The following is a 10966-nucleotide window of genomic DNA, read 5'->3' on the forward strand; positions in this document are numbered from 1 at the left end:
ATTCGTACACGCATCGCAGACCTGCCAAGGAGGTATTGCTGCACAGCGCAACAGCGGTCAATGGTTTTTCAGACTACTCAATCCTAACACACTAACCCCCATACCCCATACTGGAAAGTTGAAATTGCTGCTCGGTAACTCACCTTCCAAATGTCGGCGGGGCCACATTGTAATCATTGAGTGTGACAATATTCTTTTGTGGTGCACTGGGGATAGGCACGCATGCATGAGCTGCAAATCACGTGACCGTCACAGGCAGCTTCAACCCCAGGCGAGCGCCCACTACAGTACTACGAGTGCTGCTGCGCAAGTGCGGGTCCCCCAACCTGATGGCCGCCTGCCAAGCAATATGTGTTTCTAATTGCTAAGTCAATTATCATTGTGTTTTCTTATACATGTCGTCACAGATCAGGCTTCAGATCAAGATCGCGCCAAAATGTCTGTATTTCCGACCACTGAATACGCAGGTGCGACCTCAAGGAGCTGATGCTTAAACCTGATAACGCTGTCCGGACACAGCTGACGTGATGGCACATCACCTCGCAGGCCCCACCACGCGCAGCAGGACGGCCGCCAGAGCTGCGGCGTCCCGACCCCCGCCGGCGCCGCCTGCCCCGCACGCACGCGCAGCCACGGCGGGCGTGCTGCCCCTGCCGGACGACGTGCTGGGGGGCATCATTGCTGGCATTGAGGACTGCGATACGCTGCGGGCGCTCAACGCCGCCAGCCCCTCGCTGCGGCGCCTGGTGCTCGGCTCGAGGCGGCGGCTAAACCTCCGAGAGACGACCCGTACAGGATCCACACTGGAGGCTGCTTGTGCCGTCATGGCGCGCTGCCAGCTGTGGCACGGCTTGCGGTGGCTAAGACTGCCGGACGTCAACAACGCTGCGGCGGAGGTGGTCCTGGCGCTCATGCATGCGGCTGCGAGGTGGGTGTGATTGTGCCATCTGCCAACCTGCTTTGCAGCCGCCAGTGCTTGCACGTGCCCATGTCTTGCCAAATTGTGCTCGCAGCCAGCAACACGTTCTGTTTGCTGCTGCGCCAAGCCGCAACCCCTGCGATGTGGTAGCATGCGCCTGCCGCCCCCTCGCACGCACACTTGCGTCGCAGGCACTGCCCACGGCTCGAGCATATTGAGGCGCAGCTGTCAACGTACTTTTGTGATCAGCCCCAACAGCCATCATGGCTTCGCTTGGCAGCAAGGCTAGTGGCGCCACCGCTTGCCACGCGCCTGGTGTCGCTGCGCCTTTCATGCTGTGACGTGCGCAATCCGCCGCTGCTCAACATGCTGGGCTGCCTCGCGAGCCTCACCAGCCTGGAGTTCGTCGGCCGAATGGACCAGGCCAGCGAAGGGTGGCTGCCAGCCGGCCTCAAGCGGCTTGAGCTGCAGGGCTTTTCTGACGGCGGCGGTGTGGGGCCCTCGTGGCTGCGCGCGGTCGGGGCTTGCACCGCGCTGGAGTCGCTGGTGCTGAACGCTGTGCAAGTGCGAGACCTGCGGTTGGGGTGCAGCGCAGATGAAAAGGACTTCTCATCGTTCCTTCACGCCATAAACAAGGTTTGCGTGCGATCGCCCTGGAATGTATTTGCAGCATGTGCTTTGGCGCAATTGGCTGGTGCCCGGTCATGCATGCGGGGGCAGCTCGAGCGGTCGCGTGGGCTTTAAGCATGCTCGCATGAGCGTTCATGCGCGTGCATGCATCCCATGCATGCGCATGCACGAATTTCATGCATGCGCATGCCCACTGTGCTGGCCGTTCCTAATGCATACCCCTGATCCTGCCTGGTCTCAATGCCAACCCGCATTTCCGCATGCCTCTCCCAGCTCACTACCCTGACCGAGCTCGCTGGCATGGTCTTTCACCGTCGGCTGCGTCTACCAGACCCTGACGCCTCAGAGGATGAACATGATCAGTTCGGCATGTGGCTGCCGGCGGCGCGCCTCGTGCACAACCTCACGCGCCTTCGCCGACTCGCCCTCTACACCTTCAGAGACCGCACGCCTGACCTCGGGCCCTGCGTCGCCGGCGCGCTGTGCGACCTCGCGCCATGTGCTGGGACGCTTGAGGAGCTCGCCCTCTCTGTACATTGGGACAGCACGGCAGGCGCGCTGCAATTTGAGCGCGTGCACTCCCTCCACCTCTCAACCATTTTTTCCAGTATTAATCCAAAATCACTCGCGCTCGCCTTCCCAAACTGCCGCACCGCCATTTTTGGCGACACGTGGGCGAACACATTCAGCGCCCTTCCGACCCTCGCGGCGATAACTGGCTTGGGGGGGCGCCTTGAGAGCCTAGCTCTCACCGGCCCCAAGCTGCAGGGCCGCATCTCAGACCTTGCGGCCTGCAGCGGCCTGCGCTCGCTGCAGCTGCAGATGACAAAGGAATGTTGGGTCGACGACAAGAAGCTAGAGCTGACACGAGACCATGTGGAGTCCCTCGTAGATTGCCTGCCCAACCTTTTGCAACTTCAAGTTCACAGCTGTTGGTTTGCCTGGAATGACGGCCACTTTACGGCAAAGCTTGTGGCGGCCGCCGCGCGCAATGGTCGCACGCTGGCTGCGGGAGTGTCTACTGACTTCCTGTGGCCGCAGCCCTGCCTGCTGCCACGCATCGGTTCTTTGGCGTGCCCCCCGCGTTAACCCAAGATTGCTAGGCGCCCATGCATGTATCCACGTTGCTGGTGATGCTTGCTGCAAGCATGTAAGAATCGACCTCACCGCTGCCGAGTGTCTCAGAACCGCCGCGAAGCCAAATTGTGTGTTAAAAAGCGGTGTGGTGTATGTGGTTGGCCAAGGATCTCCAAATCTAGGGTCACACCATCGACACAGGGTGGACATGCGTACGTTTTTGATTGATACCATCGCATCCACAGGTACGGCCTGCCATCGTCGCCCGGCACAGCGCAGTGGACGCACTGCAGTGCCGGCCGGTGTGCGATCGGGCAGGCCGTACAGCAGCACTGCCAGCAAGGCCAGCGAGCGCGCGCAGGTACTACTTACAGAAACACCCGGAGCTGGGACCATGGGTAGACAAGTGGCCTGGTGGCTAACGCTCTAACGCATGCGGCTCACCGCTTCACCTCTAGGGAGGTTGTCGTACACAATGCGGGCCGATGCACAACTGGCGCCGCACCGAACGGGCCACTGCAATCACGCACAATAAAGTAACAGTTTTCAGAGGCCTCGCACCCAAGCGGCTCAGCCCCTGATGGCTTCGCCTCAAGCGAGGAAGCATCACGCACACCTAATCAGTCAGGGCTTCGTTGCATTGGGTTGCTTGGCCACAGCCCACCCCCTGAGCCCATTGCGCACCGGGGCGCCTGACGGTAAATGGGCTCAGTGCCTGCCAGACAACGGCGGTTGCCCTGAGGACATGCTTGGCCACCATCCTGGTCGCTTGGGTCGGCGAGCACCGCAGTCCACAGAGGGCGATTTCTCGACGCATGTATGCACTGGATTGCGCGCTCAACTGCACCCTTCGACACACCGCGTTCAAGCTGCTCATCTTTGCCACAAATGTGCTTCACCTTTGCCGTTTGTACAATTTACAGTACGTCACAGACGTGCCTCTTGAGATATTGCTGCACAGCGCGACATTGGGGGCAAACTATTTGATAACTATTTGGCACGACAGCCTAGTCCTGATTGGAAAGCTATAAATGCTGATTAGCTCAATCCTTGTTGATTCACCATCAACATGTCAGCTGGACCACTTGACCATTTAATACAAGACAGTCACAAGAGAACAGGGGAGACAGCAGGCGCCGTTGCATTGATAGCAGTCATTGTATGTGCAATCATAGCGAGCAAGTGCAACGACTTTGCGTGGGCATCACATCCTATAGATGACATGTGCATTCCTTGTTTATGGCGGATAGGATTGCAGCTGCTTGCTTTTGGTTGGGGGCGATTCCATCCTGACTCTGTGGCAGCACGGCGCCCAGCCGTCGGTTGAGTGGGGCAACAGTGATAATGAGTGCTGCGCTTGGCCCGGGCACGCATGCATGATGAAGTAAAATCATATGATCGTAACAGGATTGAGAGTAGAGTAGAATACAGTACACTCGGCGTAGGGGGGCAGCGTGAGTTAAGGACGTGCGCAGCTTCGAGCCAAGCGCCCTCCAAGAGTGCCGCTGCTGCGCAACTGCGAGTCCCCTAAGCTGATAGCCGCCTGCCCAGCAAGTAGATTTTCTCGATCGCTGATTCTCTCATCAAAAAAAATTATCACAGGTCGTCATTGATCGGGCTTCAGATCCAGATCGCGCCAAAAAAATGTCTACTTCTCCGACAACAGAACACGCAGGTGCGACTGCAAGCATTATTGCACACCCCGATGATTCCGTCTGAATACAGCTGACTTCATGGCAACCCATCACGCAGGCCCCGTCACGCGCAGCAGGACCGTCGCCACAGCTGCGGCGTCCCGACCCCTGCCGACGCCGCCTGCCCCGCACGCACGCGCGGCCCCTGCGCCCGTGCTGCCCCTGCCGGACGACATGCTGGAGCGCATCATTGCTGGCATCGAGGACCGCGGCACGCTGCAGGCGCTCAACGCCGCCAGCCCCTTGCTGCGGCGCCTGGTGCTCGGCTCCCGACGTCAGCTAAACTTTCGGGAAACTACCGGTCCAGGAACGAAGCTGGGGGCGGCCCGTGCGTTCACGGCGCGCTGTCAGCTGTGGCGCGGCTTGCGGCGGCTGAGGCTGCCGGATGTCGACGATGCTGTGGCAGGGTTGGTCCTGGACCTCCTGGAAGCTGCGGCGCGGTGGGTGTGTTGGTGCCATCCGCCAAGCTGCGCAGCTGCCCATGCTTGCACGTGCCCACGTCTTGCCACATTGTGCTCGCAGCCAGCAACACCTTCTGTTTGCTGCTGCGCCAAGCCGCAACGCCTGCGATCTGGCAGCGTGCGCCTGCCGCCCCCTCCTAACACATCCTCGCACGCACACTTGCATCGCAGGCACTGCCCTCTGCTCAAACATATTGAGGCGCAGCTGTCAACAAACGTTTATAATTTCCCCCTGAAGCCATCATGGCCTTGCTTGGCAGCAAGGCTACTGGCGCCGCCGCTTGCCACGCGCCTGGTGTCGCTGCGCCTTGTGGGCTGTGACGTGCGCAACCCGCCCTTGCTAAACATGCTGGGCCGACTCTCGGGCCTCACCAGCCTTGACTTTGCCGGCCGGATGGATCAGGCCAGCGAGGGGTGGCTGCCAGCCGGCCTCAAGCGGCTGCAGTTGCAGGGCTTTGTTGGCGGCAACGGCGTGGGGCCCTCGTGGCTGCGCGCGGTCGGGGCGTGCACCGCGCTTGAGGCGCTGGTGCTGAACGCCGTCCAAATGCGAGACCTGCGGCTTGGGTGCGGCGCAGATGAAAAGGGCTTCTCATCGTTCATCCTTGCCGTGAACAAGGTGACACGTGGGCCGGCCCTGGCAAAGGGCACCCAAATCATGACTTTGCAGCATGTGCTGTTGCGCAATTAGATGTCGCCCCTTCATCCACGCGTTGGCGGCTCCAGCGGCGGCATGCGTCTGCGCATGAGGTGCGCCTCCATGGGGATGCACGCATTGCATGGTTGCGCATGTACGCATCTCACGCATGCGCATGCCCACTTTGCTGGTCAGTTCTAATGCATGCCCCCTGCCCTCGATCCCAACCCCCATTTTGATGTACCACTCCCAGCTCACCACCCTGACCGAGCTCGCCGGCATGGTCGTTGACTTCAGGCGCCGTTCTGAGCTCGGCTTCGCCTCAAAGGATGAAGGCAATGAAATCGGCGTGCGGCTGCCGGCGGCGCGCCTCGTGCGCAACCTCACGCGTCTGCGCTGCCTCGCCCTCTACAACTATGTGGAAGACACGACCCAATTCTGGCCCTGCGTGGCCGGCGGGCTGTGCGACCTCGCGCCGTGTGCCGGGACGCTCGAGGAGCTCGCACTCTTTGCAGAAGGGCGTGGCGCAGAGTGCGCAATGTCCCCAGTGCAGTTCGAGCGCGTGCACTCCCTCCACCTGTCAGCTGTGGTCACCAATGCTTTCCCTACGTCACTCGCGCTTGCCTTTCCGAACTGCCGCACTGCCATTTTCGGCGACACGTGGCAGCCTGTTCTCACTGCCCTTCCGCCCCTTGCAGCTATAGCTAGCTGGGCAGGGCGCCTTGAGAGCCTCGCAGTCACCGGCCCCGAGCTGCAGGGCTGCATCTCAGACCTCACGGCCTGCAGCGGTCTGCGCTCACTGCATCTGCAGGGGTGCTTGCTGACACGAGACCGAGTGGAGGCCCTCGTAAATTGCCTGCCAAACCTTGCGCATCTTGAAGTTCACAACTGTCGGTTTGACCCGACCATGTTTTTCGACGAGTGCGGTCGCTTTGCAGCCAAGCTCGTTTCCGCCGCGGCGCAAAATGGGCGCGCGCTGTCTGAAAGAGTGTTGCTTGAAGTCGCGTGCCCGCAGCCCTGCCTGCTGCCGCGCATTGGTTACCTGGATCGACCCACATCAGCTTCTCTAGGCGCCTATGTATGCATCCGCATCGCTGCCCAGTGCATGCTGTGTGCGTGCGATTTACTCCCGATGAGCGTCTGAAATCGCCATGACGCCCTTCCAATTGTTGCAAAGCAGCGTTGTGGACGTGGCTGGTCATACATTTTCAAAAATTTTGTCGCACCATGAACAAGTGATAAGCATCATTTTAATCTCCATACCACAGACATTCCAAGGGCCGCCCCGCAATCAACGAGAACAGCACAGCGCAGGACGCGCTGCACAGCCTGCCCTTCCCAGCCCATCGACGAGGGACAGGGCAGCCTGATGCAGCACTGACAGCAAGGCCAGGGTGCGCAAAGATATTGCTATATACAGTAACAGGCGACGCTGGGAACACGGGGAGACAGGTGGCCTGGTGGCATGCGCTCTCATGCGTCGCACCACTTCACATCGAGGTAGCGAGGGCGGAAGTGGCGGCGCACATCCACAATCTGCTCAACCGCCATACTCAGAGAATCGGCTCAGTGCCTGAAATACAACCGCAGTTGGTCTTTGGAGGCGCTTGCCCACCATCCTGGTGGCTCGGGTCCCCGGGCATCGCAGCGAGCGATTTGGGGTATGCATGAATGAAGTGGCTTATATGCATATCTGCACCTTTCATCACACCGAACTCAAGCTGTTGATCTTGTCCGCGCGTACTTCACATGTGCCAGTTTAATGTGCATCATAGACCTGCCCCAAGAGAAATTGCTGCACAGCGCGACTGCGGTCAACGGTGGCGTCACCCAGTGACAGTGGCCATACTCAACATAGCGGATCGTTCCCTGACGACGACATTATATCTCGATGTGCCGTAATTAGGCGTGTTTGCCCACCTCACTCGTGCAGCGGCCTTATTGCCCACCAAATCAAGGGTCCATCGTTGGCGGAGTTCGATCGGGGCGCATCAGTTGAAGCAGCGGTACGACACAGAATTTGCGATTAAATCGATCAAAAATCTACAGGGGCCAGTCTCCAGCAAGCCAGAACGGCTTCTGCCTCGAGGTGGAGTGTCGACCATCCCACGACAGCGCGCGTCCAGCATTCGGGACAGTGCAGTTCGGCAAAGATGCACGGCACGCTTGCGCTCCACGCGCGTTCAATGGCTGTGGCAGGGCCGCGGACGACCCAAACGCGCTGCGCTGCACCCGCTCCCGCTGCTCCTACTACACCCCTGGGCCGGCGCAGCGTGCGCGTGTTTGCAAGCGGCACCAAGGTTGGCTACCACACGCGTGTCACATGTCGCATGCCTGTGGTTCAAGATGCTTACGGACGGCTGGCTGCTGCATTGCTGCATGGTGCAATCCCGCAGCGGTTGGTGAGGCGACGGTCGCGATCAGTTTCCCGCCGCTGCTCGCAAGGACATGTGCTTCGACGCCCCTTGGCCACTCTACCACCCCCAACTCTGCAACACCGATGCCACACGTAGCCTCACCCTCAAACGCTCAACACCCCACCGCAAACCGCCCCAGGCCGCCGGCGCTAACGGCGCCGGCGTCGCGACCGCGGCGCCCGGCGCCGCCGCCGCCCCGGCCGCTGCCCCGGCCGCCGCCCCCGCCGCCGGCCTGACCATCCAGCTCGTGCAAGGGCCGTCCGGCAGCCTGACCGGCCTCAACATAACCGTCCCCGACGCCGGCGCGGCAGCGGCCGCCGCCGGTGCCGCGCCCTCCCTCGTCGTCAACGGTGCGGCCGTCCCGCTCACCAGCGCCGGCGGCGCCGCGTCGGCGGACGAGCTGGCGGAGATCAAGCAGCAGCTGGCGGCGATCGCCCTGCACGTGAAGGGCGTCGGCGCGCTGGGGACGCAGCTGATCGCCCTCCAGAAGCGCATCGCGCGCGTCGAGGCGGCGACGGCGCGGACGGCCAAGGCGGTTGACGACGTCGCCGACGCGACACACATCGCGCACGGGTCGATCCTGTACCCAATCATCTCCGACGCCCGCGGCCTGCCCGTCGTCCTCAAGCCGACCGAGCCGCCGGCCGCGCTGATCGTGTCTCGGCTCGAGGGCCGCGCCGCGCTGCTGCCGCCCGGCGCGCGCGCGCTGCAGCTGCCGCGCGACGCGCGGGACCTCCTGACGCTCGCGCACTGCAACGGCGTGCCCGGCTTCAACATCGTGTCGTTCTCCGCGGGCGCGGGCTCCGGCATGGCCGCGTCGGCGGCGCCGCCGGGCGCGGCGTCGGCGCGGCGGCACCTCGTGCTCGCCGACGGGCGGCTGCTGCCGGTCTTCAACGGCTCGGAGGGCCAGTTTGTGATCCCCGACACGACAGTGCCGACCGGCGCGGGGCACCGCATTTTGGTGGGGAAGCTGCGGCAGGTCGTCGAGTGCGTCGGGGAGATCTGGATCGAGCGCGGCGAGGAGCCGCCGGCGTCGGCGGCGCGCGCATGAGCGGCGGCCGGCGGCCGCTGCGCGCAGGGCGGCCGGAGGGGTTGGCCCACGGCGCGGCCGTGCCGGCGGGCCCAGGGTGTTCCATGATGGAGGGCGCTGCTTGCAGGGCGCCCAGAGCCTTGCGCCTCTCCTGCCAAGTGGCCCAGCGGCTGATGGGCGCGCGTGTGGAGGAGCCGCACGGCTTTGGCAAGGGGGACGACTGGCAGCGCGTGCCCCCGCCCGCACGGCGCAGCTTGGCGCCGTGCGGGCGCGCATGCATTGAGCGGCGGAGCGTAACTATATCGCGCGCACAGCCCCTGGCGCTGCTGTCGGGCCCCGGGGTGCCGCGAGCGCCTTTCGAAACGATGTGTGTTTGCGCTGCTCCCTCCCCCTTTTTTCCCCAGCAACACTTGCACCCCGCCCATTCCAGCCGGGGCTGCGGCGGGGCCCCTCGATGCAGCAGGGGGCAGCTGCTGCCTAGTGCGTTCTCAGCACGTGCATACTCAACAACATCCCATGCCCGGCCGCCGAGCCTGCCTTGTCAGCAGGCCAGCACCTCTGAGAGCTGCTTTGGGTGGGTGTGGGCCCTTCGCCGGCGCCTGTGCAGGCGGCATCACCCGACCGGGTGATGCCGCATGCAGACCGCCATGTGTGCCTGTATTTTGACAATCACTGAACTTCCGGCAGTGGTTTGCCATCGTTTTGTGAGGTGCCTACAGGAGTTGCGTCCTCTTGGCTGCTGACGTGTGCAGACCAACACGAGACCAGAAATATTCTCACACATTGCACAGGCACATTTCCAGTAAATATTGGCTTGAATTTTCTTGGAGGGAAAAACCTGCGTGTGCCAGAGCACCCGACTGCCACACTTGCGCCTGATGACCGCACCTCATGAATGCAATGGGCAGCTGCTTCCCTGACCTGCTGATCTGAGCGCTGCGCGAAGCGACCTCACCCGCGCTTTGGCCATGATCTACATTTTTGTACACGTTCGTACTATAAAAGCGCCCGGGAGACTGTGCGCGCTTCAAACCTAACAGGGGCTTTCGACCCCAGACAGCGGAGGCCCCGCAGCGCAGAGGGGCCTGGAGCAACCCCGAACAGCGGTATGGCCAAGCTTCTAGACTTTGGCTTCAATAATATTGACCTATGGCGCTCGGAGGAGATGCAGCTCGTGCAGGTGCGTTGATCGCTGTCTTGGCAGGCCTTTCCTGTGCACTACAGTGGCACTGATCGCTTCTGAAACACTTGCAGCTGATGGTACCTGCGGAGTCAGCTCATGACACGATCGGGGCGCTCGGGGACGTCGGCCTGCTCCAGTTCAAGGACTTGAACGCGGACAAAAGCGCGTTCCAGCGCACCTATGCCAATCAGGTTGGCGGTGTGCTGTGGCTGGGCTAGGCCGTGGCGTACAAGGGTGATGCACGAGCGAGATACAGTGCGCGCCGCAGCATGTGCGCCGCACGTGCGTGCTGCGTGCTGCGTCACCGCGCAGCGCCCAGCCCTATCTATGAGCGCCCCCAACTCCGCATTACCACAGGTCAAGCGCTGCGACGAGATGGCCAGGAAGATCCGGTTTTTCCACGACCAGGTGCGGACACAGCAGCAGGAACCCTAATCGCCGCGGCCCCAACATGGCATCATGCGCCCCTGCCGGGGCCGCGCGCGAAACACACGCGTGCTGCCGCACGGCGGCAGCACGCTTCGCTGCGGCTGCCTGCAGCGGCTGCCTGCAGCGGCTGCCTGCAGCGGCTGCCCGCGAGCGGCCGCGCCCTGCCAGTCCGGCGGGCCGCTCTGTCCGGCGCAGCTGAGTGGGCTCAGCTGCGCCACCGTGTGTACCCTCAATGCTGACCTGGCAGGTCGAGAAGGCGGGCCTGACTATCGGCATCCGTGCAGTGGCTGACAAAACCTACGACTTGGACGAGCTGGAGGTGGGCTTCGAATTGAGGGGCAGTGGGGCTCTCCATGCTGCAGCGGGCCGCAGCCCAGCAGCACGCCGCAGCGGCGTGGACGCGCGTCCCGGCAGCAGCAGCGTCCTGGCGGACCGGCTGCGCTGCCGGCCAGCCCCTCTGCCCTCCCAACCACGACGCGGGCCGCGTTGGAC

At 62.5% G+C, this 10966-nt stretch overlaps 3 protein-coding genes across 3 annotated transcripts in view; all 3 read left to right on the forward strand.

Annotated features, from left to right (window-relative positions):
* Positions 1–436: 436 nt before the first annotated feature.
* On the forward strand, positions 437–938 carry MNEG_4416 (hypothetical protein; the record flags this gene model as incomplete). The annotated part of the gene is made up of 2 exons (XM_014047106.1): positions 437–467; positions 631–938. The coding sequence occupies 2 exons, from the start codon at positions 437–439 to the stop codon at positions 936–938; spliced, it is 339 nt and encodes a 112-aa protein (XP_013902560.1).
* Positions 939–7863: 6925 nt separating this feature from the next.
* MNEG_4417 (hypothetical protein) lies at positions 7864–8883 on the forward strand (the record flags this gene model as incomplete). The annotated part of the gene is made up of 1 exon (XM_014047107.1): positions 7864–8883. One exon carries the CDS (start codon positions 7864–7866, stop codon positions 8881–8883), a length of 1020 nt encoding a protein of 339 aa, XP_013902561.1.
* Positions 8884–9970: 1087 nt separating this feature from the next.
* The window catches only part of MNEG_4418 (V-type H+-transporting ATPase subunit I), a gene marked incomplete at both ends in the record, with an annotated part of 2025 nt that continues 1029 nt past the window's right edge, over positions 9971–10966 (forward strand). Inside the window, 4 exons of the mRNA XM_014047108.1 lie at positions 9971–10042; positions 10117–10236; positions 10403–10453; positions 10722–10793. Of these exons, the coding sequence (XP_013902562.1) occupies positions 9971–10042; positions 10117–10236; positions 10403–10453; positions 10722–10793 (315 nt within the window). The remainder of the gene's footprint in view (positions 10043–10116; positions 10237–10402; positions 10454–10721; positions 10794–10966) is intronic.

The sequence above is a fragment of the Monoraphidium neglectum genome (genome assembly GCF_000611645.1).
Source record: "Monoraphidium neglectum strain SAG 48.87 unplaced genomic scaffold scaffold00612, whole genome shotgun sequence".
NCBI classification, from domain to species: domain Eukaryota; kingdom Viridiplantae; phylum Chlorophyta; class Chlorophyceae; order Sphaeropleales; family Selenastraceae; genus Monoraphidium; species Monoraphidium neglectum.